Here is a 25,182-nt window from a genome sequence, read left to right as displayed (position 1 = left end):
TACAATAATGTGAGGAATTTATACACATCTCCAAGCATAAAAGAAAACCCTTCACATTTCTAGATTTTACAGTCTGTATCGTGTGCGGTACACCTGGCATTATAGGGTTATGAATCCTGGAACCTGCACAATGTTGAGCAGATTTTTCCTTTTTTTTTCACCTTCTACTGCACACTGGATTTCGGTAAAGTCGAGCCAGTAGGGCTGAACTCAAGGTGAACTTAAGGTTCTGACTGTTTTGTCCTGTCATGCTCACATACCTTGTTGAGGTCAACAGACATCTCCTCGTTCCGGAGGCCCAGTTGATGCAGCTCCGTAGCCGTCTGCTCCAGCTCCATCTGCAGCCTCTTCACCTCCGCGCTCTCGGCTCCGTCGCCCTGGTTGCTTTCAAGGCCCTTGATGTAGCTCCTCCAGTTCTGTACCTGCTGCGTCAGGGCCTTGTTGTCCTTGTGCACCTGCTCCATCTGGCTCTGGAAGTCCAGCTTGCTCTTCAGGGCCTCCTCGTGCTGTGACCGCACCTTCTCCAGCTCAGTGTTCAGCTCCCTCGCAGCCTGCTTGAGGTGCTCCTCAATGTGCTTGAGCTGCTTGCGTTCCTGGTTCCACCTGCCCTCCTTGGCCTGGGACTGCTCGATGACAGCGGCATGCCTCTGGCTCAGTTCTTCTAGGTGCTGCTGCAGACGACGCACCTCTTCTGATGCTGCCTCCTCTTTCACCGCCTTGAGGTCTTTTATGGTCTTCTCAGCCTCCTGGAGCTTGGCCTTCAGAGAAGCCGACTCCAGGCCCACGGACTGGACCAACCGTTCTTCGGCCTTCAGCTGTGAGCTCTTCATCTGGTGGAATCGCTCCTGGAGTTGCTGGTGCTCTTGTCTCAGAAGATCATACTCCTGGACAGTCTTGTGCCCCACGGAGGCTTGCTTCTCCATCAACGCAAGGGCCTGGTTCGCTGCCGATAGGTCTTCAGCAAGCTGTGCACACTTGGACTCCAGTTTCTTCTTCTCCTCCACAACCACGTGGAACTCCTCTTCAAGGTCACGTTGGCGGTACAAGATTTGATTGTACTTCTCCTGCATCTGGGCAAAGTCGTGCTTCAATGCCAAGGTGGCCGCTGTGTCACTGTTCTTCTCTTCCAGCTGCTTTTGGTACCTGTTCTCCACGTCCTTGAGGGCCTTTATGTGCTGCTCGTGCTGTGCTTTCAGCTCCTGCTCCAAGTTTTGCCTTGCTCGCTTCATGTTCTCAGCGAGGTTCTGGAAGGCCTCATTGTCACTGCTTAGCATGTCAGCCTGTTCTTTCAGGTCCGCAACCTCAGACTTGAGGTGCTTGGACTCAATCTCCAGTCTGTTGTTCTGGTCCAGTAGCTCTCCAATTCTGTCACGGTGGGCACTACATTCAGCTTCGGCTTCACGTGCCGCAGATGTGGCCTGGTCCAAACTTAGAGCGAGAGTTTCAGCGTGTTCACTTTGCGTGAGTGCCTTCTGCAGATCTTCCTGCAACGAGCAGCACTGACTTTCGAGTTGGCTCACTTCATCCGATTTCTTCTGGTAAGAGTGCTCGAGCTCGGCATGCGATTCGCGGAGCGCGTTCAACTGCTTCACGAGCATGTCGTTCTTGTCCTTGAACAACTTTAACTTTACCAGCAGCTTCTCAGATTTGAGCTTTGTCGCAGCAAGCTCGGAATTCAGCGTGTCACCATCACCCGAGCCCTGCATCGACAGTTGTGCTTTCAGCAGTGCCATCTCTTCTTTCAACGCAGCTATCTGAGTGAGCATTTGCTCCTTTTCTAACGATGCTTCTTCTTGACCCTTCTCTTTCGAGAACTCATCCTCAACATCAGTCTGAAGTGACTTGTCAAGTCTGGTTGCTGCCTCTTCTTTTTTCAGATTCTCTTGCAGTTCCTGCCATCTGTGCTGCAATTGCTCGTTTTCAATGATGGCTTCATGTAACTTCTTCTTCACTTCTTCACATGACAACCTCAAGTTCTCTGCCTCTCTTGAAAGCATGGCGTTGGTGTTTGCCACGGAAGCAACACACTGGGAGATTGACTGCAACAGTGCTTGATGGTCCTTTGAGTCCACTGCCATCTTTACCTCTTCCAATCTGCTTGGCTCTTCAATGTTCTGGATGCCTGTACTTAAAAGTTCGCCCAGGCATTGCAGTGCCTGCGAGAACTGTTCCTCAAGGGACTTGTGGCTGTCCTGGAGAGAGGAAAGTTGTTGGTCCTTCTCCGCAAGTGAGGACTCCAGTGCCTCTCGCCTTTTCCTGACGCTCTCCAGGAGCCACTTGAGGTATTCGAAGGCACTGAACTCACCGCCCATGAACGTCATGTCCCCAGGGGGACGCTCACCGCACTCTTGAAGAAGCACGTCCTGTAAGATGCTGTACTCAGCAGAAAACTTCTCAAGCTGAAGCTGAGATGTCTGGAGCTTGCTCTGCAATGCGTTGGCTTCTTCCACCTTGGAGTCTACAATCTCGAGCTGCTTCACGAGGTCTCCACTCAGAGATTCCAGCTGACCTTGTAGTATTCCAAATTCTTCACTCTTCATGCGCGAAAAGTCTGCATGCTCTGAATGCAGCTGCTGGATCAGATCAGTGGCTGCGTCCAATTCACCCTGCAGTGCTCGTTCGCGGTTCAAGCTGGCGTCGAGGGCCTCTTCGTGTTCGGCTGACAGCCGCTGAAGCTCGGCCTTTGATGACTGCAGTTCCGAGAGCAGATGTTCGGTGTCTCGAGAACTGCCGGTTTTGAGAGCTTCATTTTCTGCGGTCAATGTCTTGAGGGCTTCACTAGTAAGCTCTAGCTGTTTCTTGAGATCCGTGACTTCATTTTCAAGTGAGCCTGTTTCCTTCCCCTGAAGCTTCAGCTCCTCTACTTGAGCTTGGAGGCTGTGCAATTCAGTACGCCCCACTTGCAACTCCTTGCTCAGACTGTCACTTCTTTCCTTTTCAAGAGCTAAGGTGTCCCTTAAGCTCTGTAGCTCTTGCGACAGCTGCGCAATTTGTTTATCACGTTCTTCGAGATCCTCGGCATATTTCTTTAGCCTTGTCCTTTCATTGCCAAGAGTTTCAACCAGCTGCTCTATTTCTTTCTTCAGGCTGCTGTTCTGTTCTTTTAGGCTTTCGACTTCTTTAGTCCTGTCTTCTAATATCTTCATCTTCAGCCGCAGCTCACCCCTGGACTTCTTGAAGGCGAGTTTGAGTTTCCTCAACTCGGCATCGGTGGAATCCTTGCCCTCTCCCTGCTGTGGCTCTTCTGGAGCGCCATGAACGTGCTTGGATTCTTCTTTCTTCACTTTCAACTGCTGCTCGGCCTCTTCCAACTTGCTTTTGATGTTGGCAAGGTCTTCGGTCAGCCTCTTGATGGCTTCTTCTTTGCTTACAGCTGTTTCCTGAGCCATCAGAACATCCATTCTCGCCACATCAAGTTCCTGCCGCAATGCTGCGATCTCGGACTCCACGCTTTCTGTGTGTGCTGTGTAGAGAAGCTGTGCTTCTTTCGGAACGATGGTTTCCTCCACAACCGGGGTCTTTTCAGGCATTGAAGTCTGATTTCCTTGAGTGGCCAAGGTCTCCTTCAGGACCTGAGACTCTTCCTTTGTCCTTTGCAGCTCGGCAGCAACTTCTTGGTACTGATTTTCAATGGCCAGCAGCCGCTCTTGCTCCTGCTGAAGTCTGTCGATTTGAACTGCAAGGTTTCGTACCTCACTGTGATGTCTCTCGCACATTTCGGCTACTTCGCTTGAAGCCTTCTCAGCCTGCTCCTTGAAAGTGCTGCTTTCCCGGTTCAGTTCACTAAGCCTCGCTTCCAGGTCTCTGATCCGCTCCTCACATTCTCCGATCTTTGTCACATAGTTGGAAACCTCTGCTTCCAGCTTCGAGTTGGTGTCTGCAAACTCTCTCAACTGCTGGTCGTGGTTCTGGACGAGGTTTTGTATTTCAGCCGAGAACATGGCGATTTGCTCCTTGGCGCGGCCATTCTCAAGGCGCAAGTCTTCGAGTTGTGCCACGAGACTGAGAACCTCGTTTTCCTTGTTGGTGAGCTTTTCATTAAGGCTCAAGCATTCCGCTCTGGCACTCGACTCTGCCTCGAGGAGCTCCCTCAGTTGAAGATCGTGGTTAGCCACAAGGCTTTCTATTTCACCTGACACACGAGCCAACTGCTCTTTTTTCTTGGACAGCTCGACATGAAGAGTTTCTACTTGACCCTGCAGTTCAAGGAGTTGGTTTTCTTTTTCCACAAGAGCTTTCGAACTCTCTTCAACATCTTCCTTGTGCTGTTTGTTCATCTTGTCTTGACAATCTTGGAGCTGTTGAATCTCTGCTCTCAAGGCGTCAATAGTCTTGGTCGAGTTTTGCAAGCCACTTTCTGCAGTCCTCAATTTGATTTCAAGCTCCTCAATTGTGTTGCTTAATGTCTGCTTCTCCCGTTGAAGCTTTTCAACTTCCCTCAGCAGACGCTCCTGTGTCTCTGCGGATGCTGTCAACTGGTTTTCCAAGTCCCCAATCTTTTTCTTTTGCCCTTCTAGCTCAGGGACAAGGGAGCTTGCTTCAGATTTCGCCGTCTCCAGTTCTGACTTGAAACTTGCCTGAATGTGCTCTTCACCAGCCAGCTTCTCTTTAAGGCTAGCGACGGTTGTATTGGCTTCATCTACCTGCTTGGCCAACTCCCGGTTGTCTTCCGTCAGTTTTTCATTGGCCTCTTGCAACTGAGAGACTACTTGCACTTTCTCTTCTAGGCTCTTTTCAAGTAGGCGCAGGTTTTCTGTCGTCTTCTGCAAGTCTTTTTCCTTTGTTTCAATCTGCTTTAATGCCTCTTCGACTCTGACCTCAAGACCCTGAACTTGGGCAACAAACTCTCGATTTGCCACTTCCAAGGCGTGCACATTTTGCGAAGATTTCTCGAGCGATGCCTTGAGGTTGGAAATGAGAACATCTCGTTCCTGCAGTGAAGTCTCGGCCAGTGAAAGTTCGCCCGTCTTCTGCTGCAAATCTCGTGACAGCTCTGAAACTTTAACCAGCAAGTCCGACTGCTGCGATTCGGCGTTCTGTTTCAGCGAGTTCAGCTCAGCGTCCTTCGAGCTCACAGCAACTTGTAGCTGCGCCAACTCGTCCGTCTTTGCAGCTAGAGATTCTTTCAAGCTCTCAACTTGCTCGAGTAAGCGCAACTTCTCATTACTTTCGCTCCGAAGCATTTCTTCAGCTTCCCGCAACTTCGCATGCAAGCTTGAAATTTCTTTGAGCTGGCGATCATTGAGTTCCTTCTCGCTGTCACATATCTGCCGCAGTTCTCGCAACTGCTCTTGTGTCGCTGCAAGTTCCTGACGGCTGCCTTCGATCTCTTTCGTGGCTTGAATAAGCTCACTTTTGAAACTGTCACACGACTTACTGAGTGCTCCAATCTGCTGCTGAAGCTCATCTTTTTTGTCACTATAGAGGGAAGTCTGTTTGGCGAGTTCCTCAGTGACATGGCTGCACTTTTCTTCAAGCAGCTCCTTTTGCCGGGTTACTTCGCTGAGCTTCTCTTCAAGCTGCTCACTTCGCTCCCGTGCGAGCGAAAGCTCTTCGGACAACTCCAAGTTTTCTTTGTTCTTCACTGCAAGTGCCTCATCAAGCTGCTGAGCCTGGAAAGTCAGGTGTTCTTTCTCCTTCTCCAACCTGTTGACAGTGTCGTGCATTTCGGTCTCTCTGCTCTGTCGATCAGATTCCAAGTTGGACGATTGCAACTGCAACTCTTCTACCTTCTGTGACAGGTTGTTTCGCTCAGCTCTGAAAGTTTCCAGCACTGAAGATGCTCGCTGGGCTTCCTCCGTGACCTCCGAGAGCTGCTTACACAGGCTTCCCTTCTCATCTTCGAGTCGTGCAAGGTGCTCCTTAAGTGCGAGACACGAGTTCTCGAGCTCTGCTTTCGCCGAAAGAGCAGTTTCAAGTTCCTGCTGAACACTTTTCAGAGACAGCTCAGTCTGCTTGGACTTGGAACTGATTGCTTCCACCTTCTTTTCGATTTTCTTTAGCTTATTCTCGAGTGACTTCTTTTCAGACTTCGCTTTTTCAAGAATGCCTGCCAAACTGGTAAGCTCAAACTGGGCTGCCGACACCTCTTCTTCCTTAGCTTGCAGCCTTTCTCGAAGGAATGTGACCTCCTTAGTTGCTTCTGATAAGTCTCTTTCTTTGGCCTCGAACTGTTTCTTGGACCCCTCAACCAATTCTTGCAGTGCTGCCTCTTGAAAGGCAAAGCTGTGTGCGCTGTCCTGAAGCTCTACTTCCTTTGCGTTGAGGCGCCCTGTCAGGTCAAGTATCGAATGTTCTTTTTCTTCAACCTTCAACTGAAGAGATGAAACTTCCTTCTCGAGGTCGGTGCACTGCTCAAGCAGTGTTGCGACCTTTGACTCTGTCTTGAGGTGCTCCGCGTCGAGACGAGACTGAAGGTCTTCAATGTTGCGGAGAGATTCCGACAATGCTGAATCTCGTTCTGCAATGATCTTAGCAGACTCCTCTTCGAGCAGTTTGAGTCTGCTGACTTCAGCTGTGAGCTCTGAGACGTGGTTTTCTTTCGCTTCGACAGCTTGTTGAAGTTCAGCCTTTTCATCAACAAGCTGTTTGATCCGGTTGTTCAGTTCTTCTTTGTCTAGCTTTTGTGACTGCGAAAGCAGGTCGAGGTTCTCGTGCAAAGCATTCCATTTGGACTTGAGCTCCTCGAGCGAGTTGACGGACAAGGATTCCAGACAGGTATTCACAGCAGCGAGCTGATTCTTCAGTGAATCGGCATCTTTCAGGGCTTCCTCTAGCTCTTTAGTCTTACATGCCAATTGCTCACTCCTTTCGACAGCTTCACTTAGTTCCTGACGCAGCCCGGTTACAGTGTGTTCTTTTTCCGAAACAGAGCGATCCCAGACAACCTTAACTTCGTCCAGCGTCGATGCGCCTACGTGCACAATCACATCTTTGATGGCAGTGTTCAGCTCTTCGTATCCTCTTTTGACTTCTTCGTGTTCGACTCTGAGTTGGTTCTCACGAGCGGAGATCTCATCGACCTCGCCCTGTTTTGCCTGTAATTCTTCCTGGACCCTTTTCAGCTCCAGCTGCAATTTCTCGAGGTCCTCCGACTGCGCTTTCAGCGTGCTCAAGTTATCTGCATGTGCACTGTTCAGTTCTTCGATTTGCCTCGACCGCAATTCAAGCTCCTCTTGCATAGCCTTCAGTGCCAAACCTGCTTTGTCCCTTTCATCTTGAGCGACGTGCAGGTCTTCGAGAGCTTTCTGAAGCCCCGTGGAGTCATCTGTTAGTGCTTGCCTCAACCTCTCAGCTTCTTCTGTGCTTGCTAACAACCTTGTCTGCAGTTCTTCACATGTCTGTTCGCTCTCACGAGCTTTCAATGTGCTCGTTTCAAGCTTTTCCTGGGTGTCTTTTAAAAGTGCTTCAAGCTCTTGTATCTTGCTGGATTTGAAAGCTGCTTCGGACTGTCCCTGCTCGTGAACTTTGGTGAGATTTTCGAGTTCCTGGGTCTTTTCTTCTAACTCGCACACTGTTTTTTGAAGGTCTGCATCCAGTTCAGTTGCTCGTGTGGTAGCTGATGCCAGCTGTTGTTCTGACTGCTGAAGCTTCTGCTGGAGGTCAACAATGACTGAAGAGCTCTGTTCACATTGCGTGAGCAACTTCTTGACTTCTTCTTCGAGAGCTACCTTCAACTCCTGCTGCAAGGCAGGTGTTGAACTTTCACCAGCTGCCTTGAGTGCCTCCAGTTCAAGCTGCAGTTCTCGCATCTTCTGTTCTTCGACTGCATACAAATAAAACAAAGAAAAAAAACGGAGGATGCACATTTAACCGCAATTTTCATCTAGCCGAGTTGGCATGTCTTTACTTCACCACGAGGGCTGATGTAAGCTGACAAAGCATGTGTTTTCACCCTTTCACATTTATCTTTTCTCTATCTCTTAGACAAACTGTCCAAAGGAAAGGTTCACTAAAAGACCCTTCTTGAGCCTGCAAGATTATTTTTCACTGCGACAACATGTTAAAAGTTTTCCGAGCAGCACACCACAGTGACATCACAAAAAATCTCTGCCTCTTCCGTAACCGAAAGTAGAGTAAGCATGAAATGCTAACGGCAAGCACCGGCAAAGCAGCTGCTGAGTTTGGTGGAGTCACCGTTCACGCAGGTCTGAAACTGACCTTAGCCAAGCACGACGGCGGCCTGAGACCATCTGTTGACATCTGCGTTAACACTCACCAGACCTCACCCTCAAACATGCTTATGCACATAAAATAAGCATACCCATGCATGTGTGGAGTGAGCATGAGCATGTTTAAGTAAGCACGCCAAGCGATAATGACAAAATAGTGAGACACATCAAGGAAAAAAGAAAAAGAGGTCCTCACGGTCTTTTTGTTCCTCAAGCTGTGCAGCCTGGACCTCGAGCGAGATTTTCTCGTCGCGTGCCGCCTTCACCTGTCCCTTGAGGTCCTCAATGAACCGGTCCTTGGATGCCATCTCCTCCAGCTTGGCGGCTGCGCAAAACACATCAGGCGGATGAGGCACCCACAAACACAGTGGCAACAGCATCATCATCATCATCATCAGCCTGACTACGCCCACTGCAGGGCAAAGGCCTCTCCCATGTCTCTGCAACTGACCCTGTCCATCGCCAGTTGCGGCCACCGTATCCCCGCAAATTTCTTAATCTCATCCGCCCACCTAATTTTCTGCCGCCCCCTGCTACGTTTGCCTTTTCTTGGAATCCACTCCGTTACCCTTAAGGACCAGCAGTTATCTTGCCTTCGCACTACATGCCCTGCCCAAGCCCACTTCTTCCTCTTGAATTCGACTAGGATGCCATCAACCCGCGTTTGTTCTCTCACCCACTCTGCCCGCTTCCGATCTCTCAACGTTGCACCTATCATTTTTCTTTCCCTAGCTCGCTGCGTTGTACTTAACTTAAGCTGAACCCTCTTTGTTAGCCTCCACGTTTCTGCCCCATAGGTGAGTACTGGTAAGATACAATTTCGTATACTTTTCTTCTGAGGGATATTGGCAAACTGCCATTCATGATCAGAGAGAACCTGACATATGCACTCCACCCTATTCTTCTAGTTATTTCCCTCTCATGATCCGGATCAGCGGTCACTACCTGCCTTAAGTAGACAGCATCAGCTCTTCCTCTAAACAAACGTACAACTAGAACGCAGGAAGCTACGATTACTCTCTTTCTTTCTTTCATGCGATAAATGCTGAAGATTCCATGACAGGACCAACAAATTTAGCCAGCTGTTTTGGAAAAGAAGGTTATCGCAAGCTCCAGCTAACTGGCCATGTTATAAAGGTGACAGCAGTAAGACAAAAAGAAAAATCCTGTGTTCATATATCAAGCTTGATACGAATGCCAAGCTAAGAGCCCTGCAGTCAGTACTTGTGTAAACCAGCCTCCAATTGTGCAAACTAGGCTTAATGACATTTTACGAGTCCTACCTTAGTACAAACCCGAAGAAAAGATGTACACAGAAAGTTTTAGACACACCAAATATTCGATGTACCATGAAATGAGCCACAGAGAGATGGTAATGTTTCCTCCAACCTGTTTATGCTTTGCGTTCAATTTAAATAGTTCAAAAATATAAGTATCCAAATCTCGATAATTCAAACTCGAAGGGGATTGAAATTTTGTTTAAATTATGAGGAGTTCAAATTAATGGAAAGCTTTTGAATATATCTGACGCTAATAAGACCAATGCGTTAGTTTGGATAAACTAACACAGGATTAGAAACTAATGCAATGTAAGGATTTAGCACCCTAATTTTGTACAGCATGCTGTGCAGTTTTAACACGTAATTAATCTTACCAATTTATAAGCTGCACCCAAAAATTTCTAAATCATATTTTTTGCAGTATCTCATACCTTAAGCTATATAAAATTACATGCTAACAAGAAGTCCTGCCACAGTGTTCAACTCCGGAACCTCTTCCTGGATACTACACCCGTATGCACCATAGTTTCCTTTGATGAATAAACTGATTACATCACCAAAAAAAAAAAAAAGAGAAAGCTCCCCCAGGCTATAAAGACTGAGAACCCTTTGGATATGCAGATACATTTTTAGAAAAATTCAGGGGGCACTTTGGCTCTCTAAAGTGCTGCAAGGCTAAATACTCTCCTGGCGCACTGGTTTGTTTTGTTTTTAAATTTTTTATATTTTTGTGTTGTTTAATTTTTAACTTTTTTATGTCTCCTTAATTTCTGATTTCTTTTTTTCGTTTTTAATTTGTTGGTTTCTTTTTATTAAATTTTTATGTCAGGGAAGGGAGGAAGATGGGAGTGAACGAAGACACCGTATTCACAGGATGTGCCTTTGTTCATTCCACACCATCGAGCTGGCATGGCAGAGAGGTTAGCGTGCTCGTCTCTCACTCCGGAGACCCTGGTTCGATTCCCCAACTCAACCAATCTCCTGCTCGGTTTTATTTATTTTTCTGGTCTGACTAGAAAAATAGGCTAATTGGTTAATTATCTAATTAACTAAACTCAGTCCCACTTACTTGGAGTATCATTATACCATCCCTTTTAATTGGTTGCATGTTTACTAGTGAAAGTAAAATTGGCCCCGTTTGAAATTCGCGCACTGTGACGTCACGACTGTTTCGACCAATTGAAAAGCGTGGCATTTCTGTCGACAACTCCTGCTTACAACGATGAGGCATTAAAGGGTTCCGCTTTAAAATTTTCGCCATCTTTGGAAACAGCTGTGCTTTCAGAACCGCACGAGATGAATGAGCCTGAGTGGATGAGGTGAGCCAATAGGGGAGATTAGCAACGAAAAAAAGGAACCTTGTGACGAGAGAGCATCTTCCATCTCCAGGGCTTTGAGTTGGAGCGCACCTTTCTCTTCCTCCAATTCTGCGACACGCTGCTGGAGGGATGTGACCAGCTCCGATGATGATGATGATGCTCCACCCGCATCCGGAGGAGGATTCCCCTGGAACGAGGAAGAGACGACATAACTTCTCGTAGAGACATCAGTGCGGCTTTCAAGAGCAGGTTAGGCACTGATTAGGAGCAATTTATTCACTGGTAACCTCGTCCAATTATGCACGGCTTCAGAGGCAATGCAGGATTTATGATGATGATGATAACAAAATTCATGGGGGCACTTTGTTGACCTAAAGTGCGGTGAGGTGAAAGCCTTGAGCGCAGTGTTGCTCCTTGCGTCACTGATGTGTGGTTAAGATAAGCATCGCCTCTAAGAGTGGAATGCGACAGCGTCTTGTAACGTTGCCAGGGAGTCCACAGAATGCCATCGCCCATTCGGCTCTATGCCGAGCTCATCGGTAAATTTGTTTTTGAGGAAATTTTATCTGTCTCGCATATCTTGGTGAACACCTGAATCTCGCTGTAATGGGGAGGAAGATGGGAGTGAACAAAGACACCATATTCACTAGATGCGCCTTTGTTCTGTGCTCTCTCGCACTCCGGAGACCCTGGTTCGATTCCTGAACTCGACCAATTTCCTACTTGGTTTCATTTATTTACTTGTAGCATAACTATACCATCCCTTTAATTGGTTGCATGGTTACTAGCCAAAGTACAATTGGCCCCATTTGAAATTCGCGCACTGAGACATCACGACCATTTAAAGCGTGACATTTCTGTCGACAGCTCCTGCTTACTACGATGAGGCATTAAAGGCTTCAGCCTTAATAAAAAATAAGTTGATTTGAACTGCAGTAAGGGCCTCCCTGGTAACCAGCCCCGACCCTGATGTTCAGCTCATACATATGGACAGGGTGTGACGAACGGCCAGGGCCCATGGACTCCTGGACTAAGGAACTGGACTCATGAACTAAGGCCTCCTGGACTAAGGCTGGAGACTCTTGCCTGCTCATTTGGGTGGTAAAGCTTTAATGCGAAACCACTAGATGACTCATCGCCATGAAAACCCGACGTTGACAAAAAAATTGGCGGCGTTAGAAAAGTTGCGATTGGTCGAAACAGTACAATGTCATCGAAGGCGGGAAAATATAACATGTTAACCAGTAATAGTCAGTACTGGTGCTTACAACTGCATCAACTGCAGAGGAACAGAATGGAATTAAAATGAAATCTGAATAGAATCGTAACAGCATTACAATGGTTTCGCAATACTCGCATGTAAGTTCCTGAAGTGCCCCTGGCAGTTTTATTACTATGACTACTAATGCGTTACAGGAGCAGTTTACTATAAGCCTGCCCACAAAAGCATAACCTCATTGTTAAAACAAAAACATTGTGAAATCGCAGCTTAGTAAATAACTGTCCGATAGTACCAAGCAGTGAGCACACCTTTTTGAGCTCGTTGAGTTCCCGCTCGAATTGCTTGGCTCGACGCCTTTCCAATGCCCTGGCTTTCAGTATCTTGGCGTCCATCTCTCGGGTCGTTTCCTGCAGGGTTTTCTGAGATTCCTCCAAGGCAGTCGTCTTCTCTTCCAGTTCCTTGGTGAGGGAGTCAATCTTGGCTGCAGTTGAGCATGCATAAAGATGAACAAGAAAGCAGTCACGTTAAATTGATGCACAAAGCTGTAATTAACACTTCCCTAACACTCCACCCCTTTAACACTTCAGTCCTTTTTGAACAAAAGCTGAAAATTCATCCTGTACCTCGTTCTGTTACCAGCTAGCTAGCCTAACGTAACGGATAAATGAATGGCAATAAAGCCTCAAGCCATGCTTCACCAAACAAGGAAGTCTGTCGGTGGTTGTCTTTCGAACATAGTCCTGAAAGTCAGGCTAAGCTCTCTAGTAATGTAGAGCATCGTACACCAGGCCCACATACAGTACCTCACTTTATTCTAAGCTTTAATAGGTTCTAAACCCACTATTTTCCATCAGGCTTCAGGTAACCAATCAAGAGCACGTGAACTACAATCACATCTCTGGAAGCCTGTCTTCCATAGCATCGAACTGAGTAATGCTTGCTTAAAGCAAACATCCTGCCCCTGCTTTCTGTGACTAAACTAAAAGAAAGCACTACTTCTGAGAAATGAAATATACGGGGGCCAATATCCATCAACATCTAGGAGATTGCAAGCACACTTATGAAGCTAAACGCAGATCCATGCAAAGCCAAACCTGGAACTGGTGAAGCTGAATGCAAATTCACTTGACCTTATGCTTACATTCAAAATGCTGCAATAAACTTCTACCTTCATAGGCGTTCACAACTGTTCAGTTGCATGATGATGGTTTGGTCTGGTTTATGGGGTTTAACGTCCCAAAGCGACTCAGGCTATGAGGGATGCCGTAGTGAAGGGCTCCGGAAATTTCGACCACCTGGGGTTCTCTAACGTGCACTGACATCGCACAGCACACGGGCCTCTAGAATTTCTGCTCCAAAGAAATCCAACCGCCGCAGCCGGGATCGAACCCGCATCTTTCGGGTCAGCAGCTGAGCACCATAACCACTGAGCCACCGCGGCGGCAGTTGCATGATGAATGAGATGAATGAGCATCACGTTTCAACCACCAGCAAATAGCACTAATTAATTAACCGACAGCGATGACTTCACAAGACACAACTACACTCTGCGACAACTTTTCCTGGCAATGAAGCAGAAGTTACGAAGTTAAAACACACCCTTTTTTTTTAATATGCAGCGAATATAGTCCCCGCTTGCACTTATTAGTGTTCTTTCAAAGCATAGTATAATGTCAATATTTTCTATTTTTAAGGCATATTTCAAACAAAACTACCAACTTGCAATGTTATACAAGAAAAAAAAAATGGTTTTCTTGATTACAGCAAATTTGCTAGGTATGTCTAGTTAAAAGAAGCTTTGATAGATGGCGCCAGCTACTCCAGCAATGGAGTGAAGCTGCCGCGGAGCGAGCAATGCGTCAGGTGGCCAGGTACATTGTCATGCACTTGAACTATATCAGGTTATGACAGAGTTCCCGATGCTCTGCCCTTGTAGCCATCGCTTCACTTCCAAGAAAAGTTGTCACCGAGTACACTAATGGTAAAAGGGCAAAATATTGAACCGAGAAAAGAATCGTTGCAAGATATGGCCCGTCCTCTAATGCCTGCTTCTCTGTTCCTTATGTAAAGATGCAAGCGGGGTCTTAAAGAGTATAGTATAGAGGACAAAGTATAGAGGACAAATTTTAATTGCCTGCTCTTTCTTTGTAATGATGCACAAGACATAAGTAAATGCGAACCATCACATGAAATTTGTCTCCACCGGGTAGATAATTTATAACTGAATTTTTTCTTTCATGCTGTTCCAGCTTCAGAAGCTGAACGGTGGTTCTGGTGTCGAAGTTTAGTTTAAGTCACGTGAGGCACACGAAAACAACCGTATTTTGGGCACCACTTCATTCTTTGTCGTTTCAGTTCTTGGGACAGGTTAGAGCTACAGTTGAAGTGAATTAAAGAGAGAAATAAGTTCAATTATAAATTATTTGCTGGGTGTAGGTAAATTCACTATGGTGATCCACGTACACTTGAGCCTCGTTTCAACGAAGTTGAAGGGCCCGGCGATTACTTCGTTATAGTCCATGTTGACCGAACTTCCAAGGAGAATCGTCACTCTTTCGTTATATCTGTTACTGCGTTATAAACCGTTTCGTTATAAAGAGGTTCAACTGTATACTAATGTCTTGGAAAACACAACAAAAAATTTGGTGTCCATATTCCTTATAGGAAACCAAGTAATGCAAATGCAACGTGAACAATGCCATGCATGAATCGCACAAAAGACAGGCACCCTGGAAAGCGGTCGCCTGGTTCGCCTTCACTTTTTCCACGGTGTCCTGGAGCCGGACCACCTTCTCCTGCAGCTCCGCATTGTTTGTTGCCAGCTGAAACCTTATGGACTCCAGCCTGCGGAGGGCCTCTTCCAGGTCCACGACCCGGCTCTTGTTGGAGTCGAGGTCCGCGGTGAGGGACGCCTCCCTCTGCTTCCACGCCATCTCCTGCGGAAAGGATTCTAGTTCGGGAAGGAATCTCAAGAATTGTAGAAGGGTGAGCGATCCATGTGCTTCATCTCATTTTAGGTAAGCAGTAGTTAGGAGTGTGTGGTGGTGAAAGTGTCTGCTACAACAGACCCAGCTATGGGCATTGCCATGGGAGGGCACTAGTGTACATTGTAGTTGTAGCGCTCTCTTGTGTCTATTCTCACAACTAAAAGGGCGCTATATCGCAGGAGCAAGGCAGCATGAAAAAGGACCTTTAGAATGATAGGGAAGAGGAATAAAGACTGTTGACATGAGATCCATGAGCGTTTTGCATTGTGTCACCACCAAAGAGTGACAGGCTTTGTCTTACACACTTTACATTGCACTTCTAAAGGCCTACCAATCAGATCAGTCTGATATGTCTGCTTACACACCTGCAGTCAAAAGTTTATGGAAAGTAATAGCGGTAAAAACACTAACTTTCACTGGTGTTTTTGCATGCAGGTTAGGACATTATATATTTATATATCCTAAATCTGAGTACGTGAATTACATAGTGCACAAATAAATCTCAAGCAATGCACACTGGATGCAAAGACATTAGGTTTCCTCGCCAAATTTGTGTACCACAAGCTTATGAAAGCAGATACATACAACAAGAGTTTCCCTTAATATATGTAACTTGATCTGAAAGTAGTTGCTAGCATCTTTGCTCATTTTATCCTGGAATAGCCTTTCCCGTGAAGGCAGAGTTATCCGATTATGCAGATTAATTTGTGAGAGGGGACAAGCTACAAAAATATTGAAGCAATTTTTTTTTTTTTGACACAGAGATCAAGTTGTTATCATATATGTATAAGTACTTATTTGGACAACTGCTTCCAGAACCTCTGGAGTCAAACGAACCATCATCATCATCATCAGCAAAACTACATCCACTGCAAGAGAAGAGGAAGAGCCTCTCCCCTTCATCATCATCATCACCAGCCTGACTATGCCCACTGCAGGGCAAAGGCCTCTACTATGTCTCTCCAATTAACCCTGTCCTTTGCCAATTGCAGCTACCGTATCCCTGCAAACTTCTTAATCTCATCCGCCCACGTAACTTTCTGCCGCCCCCTGCTACGCTTGCCTTCTCTTGGAATCCGCTCTGTTACCCTTACGGACCAGCAGTTATCTTGCCTTCGCATTACGTGCCCTACCCAAGCCCATTTCTTCCTCTTGATTTTGACTAGGATGTCATTAACCCGCGTTTGTTCCTTCACCCATTCCGCCCGTTTCTGATCTCTTAACATGACACCTATCAGTTTTCTTTCCATAGCTCATTGCACTGAGTACCTCCGGAGCACTCAACGATCAATAGCAGCTCTACATGGTACCTCTGCTTGTTGCTTGGTCTTCAGCTGGTCCCCCAGGGCTGTCATTAGCTGACAGTAACTATCTTAGAAGTACAACAAAACGAAGAGAGGTCAGTCTGACTCACAACACACAGCCATCTGCATTCGGCCAATGCAGGGTGAACCCCACATTAGTTAAACAAAAGTAATAGCTAGCACAGGTTATCGATCAGCATCAATGGGAAAAGTACCAAGGCAGAAAGATGCATAGAGTTAAAAGGAAAATACACAAAGCAGTGACCGAAATTACAGAGGGGTGGATAGCATGCAACAAAGAACGACAAAGGAGAGAACAAGTACAGGCAGTGAACAAAGCAGAAGGAAGGTGGAGGTAGATTAAAAAGAAATGTGGCCTAAGAAACAAGGAAAATCGTATACTAAAGCCAGACACAAGTCAAATCAAGAGAGACGGGCAGTGCAAAGTCAGCACAAAGAACCATGTGTCAATGTGCACCGTAGCAGAGGTCACCCAACAAGCCAAGACATGACAAGCCAGTCAGAAACTGAGTTCAGGGGTGTCGGAAACTAATGCCAGCTGTAGATAGGCCTAGAATCGAGCAAATAAGACTCAAACAAGCAGCAGGAAACATGCAGGAAAGCCAGGCGCCAATGCACACTGCAGAAGGAACAGGACGACGACTTGAGGACGTGTCTGATGGATATGGGCTTGCATGCATAATAAAGCGGCCTAAATGGCACAGCAACTCTTGCTAGACCGTATCTTTACCTTCTCCAGAAAATTCTGCTGCATTTGGCGCATTTCGGCCCGAGTGTCGTCCAAGTCATCAACGGTGGTCTTGTTTCGAAGGCTCAGGTCTTCCGTCATGAGCTGTGCAACCGCGGAGTAAGGGCGCATGTGAGACGCGCCAGTTCAGTGTCGCGCACCATTTCTAGCCAGCATCAGTCATAGTCACGTTGAACTTAAACAGACCAGATTTAGGAATTATTTAACGTACTTGTGAGGTTACCGCTCACAAAAAGAAAAGAGAGAAATAAATAGTCACTAAAGAAGGAATAAGAAGTGACAAAAATTACAGGATTGCACTCCTTAGGAGTGGAAATGTGAAAGCTTTTGCCTGTCCTCTCTTTCTTCCTGTATATTTCCTTCTTTTCTTCATTAGTTTGTGCTTTTTATCTTTTAATTTTTAAAAATTTTTATATATTGTTCTATCTGTTTGTTTTTTCATTATTGTTTTTCATTATCAAATGTTGCTTAATCAACTTTTACATTTTATTTTATTTACCACACAACTTATGACTGACAGTTTGTGCGGACAAGTTCCATCCACAAACTTCCATCAACATCTTCCGTCCACGCCACTCATGAGCCACGAAAGGCTTGCGCCTTAATAAGAAAAAAAAGAATGCATATTTGTGACCGTATACAGTCATCCCCTGTTAATACGACCCCTGTTAATATGGACGAGATGGAGAACAAGAATAACATGCTGAAATTTTGTGCATTCAGAAAAGAGTAATATATTCACTTGAAAACATGCATGACACATATGACACATTTTTCAAGTCTGACAAGTCATTCGACAAGCACTTCATTCAAATGAAATCAAAGTCATTGCATATGAAGAAAAAAAATGCCCCCATTCAAATTTAACCTGCATAACCGACAGTTAGTACTACAGTAAACAACAATGAATTTTCAGTTATGCAGATAAATGTGCCATTTCGTGCCACTAGATGGACGCCTGACGATTCTGACTGCTAACTCAAAAGCATAAAGTGACACACTACACATTGATAGACAACTGCCTGTATGATAATTCATCGCTGATCTCTTCAGCGGAAGACGAGTAGCCCTCAACAAAATATCATCTCACAAATCTGTAGTAAGCTAGAAACAAATTACTACAAAAAAATATCACAATGTCAGCCAATTATACCCACGAAATTTTTAATGCAAGCTTTTCCAAAGAGAAGACACCATCATGGCACTAGCGTTTCATCCAGCATGAAAGCTTGCGTGTATAGAACTTCAAAAGTTCTATATATCCAACAGCAAACACACTAAAAGCAGGCTCTACGGACAACAAGCACATTAGCTTTGTGTGCAATTACCTCAGTAGCTCATAATACATGTAATAGGTACCAGTGAAAATGTTCACGCATTTTCATTATTATGTGCTACAGTACATTACTCCTTATTACATTACATACATCCTACATCACCCCAAGGCATTATTTATGTATTTGCAATACCATGTCTCTCGTCACTGTTTACAGAGATCTCAACTAACTATACACAAGGGGTGCTGTTCATTTATATCAAGGCGAAAATAAATTTTAAAAATTGATAACTGGTTTTTGAGGAAAGGAAATAGCGCAGTAATTGTCTCACACCTTGATGGACACACTAACCATGCCTTAAAGGAAGGAGGAAGCTGGGAGCGAAAGAAGAAAGAGGTGCCGTAGTGGAGGTCTCCGGAATAATTTCGACCACCTGGGGATCTTTATCATCTTTATCCTGCATTGACAACGCACAGCACATTGGCGCCTTTGAGTTAAGCCTCCATCCAAATGCGGCCATCGAGGCCGAGTTCAGAATGAACTCAGTATCACTCAATGAGAATGTGACAGAGACGCGAACCTGGATGGCCTTGCTTCGTGCCTGGAGGACCTGGTCCTTCTCGCGGAGGTTCTCCTGCAGGTCCAAGATGCGCCGCTCCAGCTCCAGGATCTGGTTGTTGAGCTCCAGGATCTTGGAGTCCTTGTAGACCATCTGGGCGTACAGCCGCTCTTCCTCCTTGGTGCTGCTGCCCCCACTGCTGTCCTGCCTCTGGCCAGAGGACTGCACGCAGACGACTCCCTTCAGACTTCGGCCGTATTACAATACAGTCACGCAGAAAGAAACTCCCCTTTGAGGATAAAGTGATATCGGCATCATAACCCCGTCTCAGACTGCCTGGGTTACACCACTCAAGTTACACTCCAGGTTACACTCCGGATTACGCCATCCAGATTACACTCTCGAGCTGCCTAGATTACACCCGTATGAGTATGGCACTTGACTTACACCACCCCGGGCGTAAACCACAAGTTGCCTAGATTACACCCTTATGACTATGGTACTTGACTTACACCACCCCGGGCGTAAACCACATCGGTTTATACCACTTGGGGTTATCTGTATTATACCACTCGGGAGTACAGATAACTAGCCTAGTTGGAAATGCGGTACCTAGTAATTTTAGGTTAATTCAGTGCAAACTGACAAGCACAAGTAGAAAGGACCTCTACAGGGTAACGCTTGTCCTGACAGAACAGCCTTAGGCCTGTGGCAACCTTTCCTGTGAGTTACTTGTCTGCTCTGAATTCCCTAAAACACACCACTCGGGTTACATCACCCTGCTTAGATTATCCACGTTACACCACCCAAGAGTAAACCACCTTGGTTACACTGTCCAAGTTACACCACCCCAGCCTAGCTGCAGCGACAGGCTGAAACTGATCTAACCACTAAGAACAATTAGAGCTACTGCGCTGTAATAGCTACCTGTTTTGTCTGGCTGGGTTACACTACCCAGGGCGTAAACCACATGGGTTACCCTACCTGTATTATACCACTCAGGAGCACAGATAACCGGGCTAGTTGGAAATACAGTACCTAGCTGTTTTAGGTTAATTCAGTGCAAACCGACATGCACAAATAGAAAGGACCTTCACAGCGTAATGCCTGTCATGACACCATCCTGCTTAGATTATCCACACTACACCACCCAAGAGTAAACCGCCTTGGTTACACCGTCCAAATTACACCACCCCAGCCTAGCTGCAGTGGCAGACTGAAAGTAATGCCCACAAAGCAAGCAATAAAAAGGTAACCACTAAGAACATTCAGAGCTACTGTGCTGTAACAGCTACCTGTTTAGTCTGGCTACCAGGTGCTTCTGCACTCTCCATCAGCGCCTGGTCTCGCTGCAGCAGCTGCTTCTCTAGTCGCTCAACGGTGGATTCGTATGACTGACGCAACGCCAGCATCTCGTTCTCTTTCTTCTGCAGCTGTGTTTTGGCCTCGTCCAGCTGATGCTTGAGGACTCGGACACGACCCCTAGATGCATCCGCGGTTGAGTCGTGATGCGGAGTTGAGGGCTTCGACGCATCTTCATGTTCCTGTGAAAGAGCCCCACATTACTCCAATAGTCTGTTCAAATGTGCACTAATAATACTGTTTACCGAACACCACCGTAGTGCATGCTTGACTGTAGTAAGTGCAAGATGACAAACGTCAGTAAACTGTCTTCCATATGAATAGAAAAGCATTTAGATAAGACAAATTCAAGCAATTCTGTGAAGACACTTATTAATACTGAAATGCTTCGCGCTGACAACTACACTGAGGATGTAAACTACGACATCTGTCATACAAAACGAGATTCCAATGATTAATGAGTCCAAAATTTTGGGTTATGCTCATAAGAATTCAAAACGAACAACTGTTTTCTTCAATTAACACAAACAAGTATTGTTCTGAAGTGCAAACAATAAGCACAGCTGTACACAATGGCCAAATAAAGTAATTTTTTTCCAGTGAAAATCCTTAGACAACAAAGATTTTTAACTGTAGCTATTTGGTCCTACATAAGAAGACAGAGTGAAATCGTCATGCTAGGTGTTTTAGCCTTGGTGATATTTCGTCCCTTCTCTTGATGATACAAAGACCTGATTTATTACTCTGAATTCATGGATCACTTCAATTTCTTGCTGTAAATAAAGAAAACTAGGTGCAAACAATGAGTCAGAGTGTGCTCTGTATTTCAGTTAAAAAGATGGCACTAAATCACAGCAATGAAATTTTTTTGCAATAACATTAATTGTGGTTATAAACAAAAAAGATCGAAGAGCAGTTACAAAAGTGTGAATTGACTTGCATGTTGCAAAGTCATTTAAATGAACCTATTTATATCCACAGCATCAAAAAAGAAGATTGCCTGCACAGGCACATTATCATTAAGGACAAAGGGTACTCTGCTGAAATTTGAAAATTCTACAAATTAACAAAATAAATAGAATGTGTAAGTATTGGCAAAAAAATTACTAAAAAGAGGAAAAATACCTGACTGCTTTAATGTCACACCCTGCCACTGAGAATGAGCGGAAATGCAGAAGTCGGCATGTACAACCACGCAAAACGAGGAAATCTTACCATAATACATTCATTTAGTCCACCAAAGAAAACCTGAACACTTGTGCAATTAAAATCTCAAAGCGTAGAGGATTCCTCACCCCTTCAGGTGACGCTTCATGCTGGGCCTTTGCTTGACTTGTGAGCTGCGCTATTTTTGCTCTCGACTGCAGCTTCAGCTTCTGATATTTGGCACTGCTCTCCTGTTAGGTGCATAAAAAGGGAGTAAAACAAATCAGTTCCTCAACATCCATGGCACTCCAAAAGCAAAACCTAACTTTTATTTCAAAATATGTTGTCTACTGTTGGACTATGTAATTTTCTTATTGACTTCTCAAATGCAGAGTGCTGCCTAACCTAACCTAACTCAACCTAACTCTATCCACCAGTAGCCTCTAGTTAACAGTGTCTTGCAGAAACAGCAGCTTTTTATTTATTTCTATGCATTTTTAACTCCACCATTTCAGGTTTCTCTCTGCCACCCTTAAATTTTGTGGCATCGAGATTTTTCCCTAAGACTATTTTCCCCTCTTAGCTTCAACCAATACATTGTCATCTCAGACTCACCTATTATTTCATAATGTTCTCTGCTTTTTAATTTTACACATGAAATTTTGCTACCACTTGTGGTGTTGTCTCTAGTGTCAGATACAACTTAAGTCTGCAGTGAAGCTTCGCCCACATACAGCCTCCGCGCACAGAACTCCTCCACGACAAAAACGTAGTCCGCTGTTTAAAAGTTTCTTGTTACGTAAACAAGAAGCTTATCACAAGAAAAAATTATGAGCTCTATAATTTTGATATGTGGATTGTATGATATAGTCAAACATTAAAAAGCTGATTTCGTTTACAGTTGCGATTGGCCAGCGGAGTAATACAAGACACCGCGGACCACGGCCCAGTGTTAGCAACTGCTGTTTTTTTAAGTTGTGTCCTACTATAGTCTTTCTTTTTCAAGCTTTTTCATCAGCGACCAAGTTTTGGCCTATATTAAAGTGCCTGAAAAATTAATTTCTTTTTTTTCTTGGGTATATCGGTAAGCTGAAATTCACCATTACAATGTGTTTGCAGATTGCACTCCAAACTGTTACCACTGTCCAGCTGACTTCTCTCTCATGACACCATCAATCCGCTGTGACTAAATGGCCCAGACTAATTTACACATTCACTACTTTCAACGCTTCCCTTGCTACTGTAAATGCTTGCTTTCTTATTAGACTGCAGGTGCCCTCAGCAGTCTCCCCATAATAGTGTTGGTTACGATGGCATGGAAAAGTAGAATTATGGGCGGCTGAGAAAGCACTAGCCCTCGAAAGCGCACTCATAAGATGCTGCATCTGTAAGTGTGCTATCCTGCACATGATGAATTGGTACACAATATGACAACATGTCATACAGTCCTCATCATCATTACCTTCACTTCAGTAGAGTCACCTACTGGCTAAAGGTCTTTTCCAATGACCTATAATAAACCCTGCTCTGCCCTAGCCGCAGCTACCTTAATGCAGCAAATCTTCTAAGCTTACCACTGTACCCGGCTTTCAACCATCCTCAATTAATTTTTCCTTATCTCAGTATTAACTAAATTACTGCCACAGAACACCGGTTGTCAGTTTAGCACATGGTATATATAATCTGAAGTCAAGAGTTTGATGGGAGCTGGCTGGGATGGTAAATGATGAAAAACAAAAGGGCACTGACCACATGACAAATAAAGTGTCGTTTTAGATCCCACACAAGAAATGAGTCACTCGTTCCATTTGTCTTTTGGTCAGTTTCGTCACAGTACATGTCATATATATATATATATATATATATATAAGGGAAGGGGAATGAGGGGCTCGTTATAAATATGAGAGAAGCCAACAGCCACAGAAACCAAGGGGCACAGGGGATTTTTTTAAATTTTAGTTATTTATTTCGTGCTGTTGTTCGATTTAGATTATTACACATATTGAGTAAGAATCTAAATCGAACAACAGCACGAAATAAATAACTAAAATGTAAAAAAATCCCTTGTGCCCCTTGGTTTCTGTGGCTGTTGGCTTCTCTCATATATATATATATATATATATATATATATATCATGTACTGTGAAAATATGAACCAGCAATATATGAAAGGAATGAAAGAACAGCAGAAAAAACACAGGGACATAGAAGAGACACATCGCGCTGCTGTTTTTTCCTTCCAGTCTTGGCTATGAATCACGGACTAGCCCGATCAGTCACTCTTCCAAATGTAAGAAAGCGAAGCTGCAAAAACACTTCTCAAGAAAGTTATCTCCAGTGCATTTGATTGCCCACTGGGAATTCCTTGTCAGGCATTTAAGTGCTACGATAGTCACTGGACATTTTGGTTCTGTTGTTGACACTGCCTTCTAGGCAGAGTAAGTTAAAGTGAAACAGACCTCTAGCTCTTTCTCTTTTTTCTTGAGGATTTCCTCATTGGACCTCACGATGTCCTTGAGCTGCTGAATAAGCAGGTCCTTGTGGTCGGGATCGTCCATTGTAGAACACCAAGGTCACACTGGAGGCAAAGAGAAAATGTGATGTCACCACTATTAAGCCAATCGTCATCACCATCCTTTTTTTGTACTGTATCCGATCAATTGTTAAATAATCGGTGCAGCTCAGTATAATTAATCTTGGCTCATATCTACTTTTAAACCCCCTAATCCCCCAATCTCAAGACTGTCTGCATTCTAGTTTAGCGTTTTTAGGTCCTTCATTAGCCATGCAGTGCCTATGAGTATGAGCACTGGCTGAAATTTTCTATGGCATTATTCAAGGAACTGAAATCTTTTAACATGTACTCCTGTTATACCTGAATCACAACAACTAGATAATTAAAACACAATCTAATGCATTCTTTGACAAGGTCCGTATGATGTATGATCATATGGTACGATATAATATATAAAAATGCTTCATATAACAGGGGGCACAGCTAAAGAATTGCACAAGTAAATAAGGCAGTCATGTATGTACAAAGACAAAACCAAAACGAATACATTTTAAATACGCCATAGTCAGTTTCAGTGTAGAAGCCATTAATGAGCACAGCAAGATATTCTGGTCAGCGCTCTTTACCTTCTTCTCCTTCTTCTTCCAATCAGCGCTCTTTACCTTCTTCTCCTTCTTCTTCCTGTGTGGTGTTCGCGCTGCTGATACATACATAAAAGCATGTAGCAAGAGCGGCAGATTCTCAATTTCAGTTTATTCACCAGGAGGAGGACACACTGCATAGGGTTGTAGTATAGAGAAACAGGTACCAGAATTCAACACTGTGGCAGGACATTTTGTTAGTAAACGTTACAGACTGACCAAAGACTGGTAGAAATTATACTGCACTAAAATGTAATATTGCTCTGCACGATGCCACAACTACAAGTCACAAAAGTAAAGTGGCTACGGTACCTTACTACTCGTGTGGGACAAATTCCACCATCGCTAATGCTGGCAAAACATGGATACACCCTCCTACTAGGTTTGAATAGTGTATCTGAGATAAACATTAGCCATACGCCAAATTAGATCTCTCGGATGTCTCTTTTCATCCAGAGGCAAAATATGCTTGTTTGACTCTTGTTAACATGTAATCCCGTATGCTCTCCTGTTTCATATGTACGCTGTGAGTCAGTGGCTCAAACGGTGCTATAAGAGAGTAGTTACTCACTGACATCCACCCAAGAGCAGCCATACGGCTACAAAGGAAAGCTATACAGCTTTCTCACAA

At 44.8% G+C, this 25,182-nt stretch overlaps 1 protein-coding gene across 5 annotated transcripts in view; it reads right to left on the bottom strand.

Annotated features, from left to right (window-relative positions):
- LOC149330493 (uncharacterized) overlaps positions 1 to 25,182 on the bottom strand; it is a 36,817-nt gene that overhangs the window by 10,645 nt on the left and 990 nt on the right. For 2 of the 5 annotated variants that reach the window (XM_089561089.1, XM_089561085.1), the window contains exons 2-11: positions 23,855 to 23,973; positions 21,546 to 21,647; positions 20,184 to 20,432; positions 18,910 to 19,110; positions 17,035 to 17,136; positions 14,721 to 14,928; positions 12,301 to 12,473; positions 10,810 to 10,957; positions 8,368 to 8,496; positions 261 to 7,765 (exon numbers count right to left, since the gene is read on the bottom strand). In XM_089561089.1, coding sequence (XP_089417215.1) covers positions 261 to 7,765; positions 8,368 to 8,496; positions 10,810 to 10,957; positions 12,301 to 12,473; positions 14,721 to 14,928; positions 17,035 to 17,136; positions 18,910 to 19,110; positions 20,184 to 20,432; positions 21,546 to 21,647; positions 23,855 to 23,953 — 8,916 coding nt within the window. In that variant the 5' untranslated portion in view covers positions 23,954 to 23,973. Of the gene's footprint in view, positions 1 to 260; positions 7,766 to 8,367; positions 8,497 to 10,809; positions 10,958 to 12,300; positions 12,474 to 14,720; positions 14,929 to 17,034; positions 17,137 to 18,909; positions 19,111 to 20,183; positions 20,433 to 21,545; positions 21,648 to 23,854; positions 23,974 to 24,536; positions 24,608 to 25,182 lie in introns of all 5 variants that reach the window. The other 3 variants (XM_089561087.1, XM_089561086.1, XM_089561088.1) reach the window with 3 other exon arrangements.

The sequence above is a fragment of the Amblyomma mixtum genome, chromosome 9 (genome assembly GCF_055824585.1).
Source record: "Amblyomma mixtum isolate Tamu chromosome 9, ASM5582458v1, whole genome shotgun sequence".
Classification (NCBI taxonomy): Eukaryota; Metazoa; Arthropoda; class Arachnida; order Ixodida; family Ixodidae; genus Amblyomma; species Amblyomma mixtum.
The sequence above is the reverse complement of the archived record's forward strand: the minus strand, read 5'-3'. Positions and strand labels throughout refer to the sequence as shown.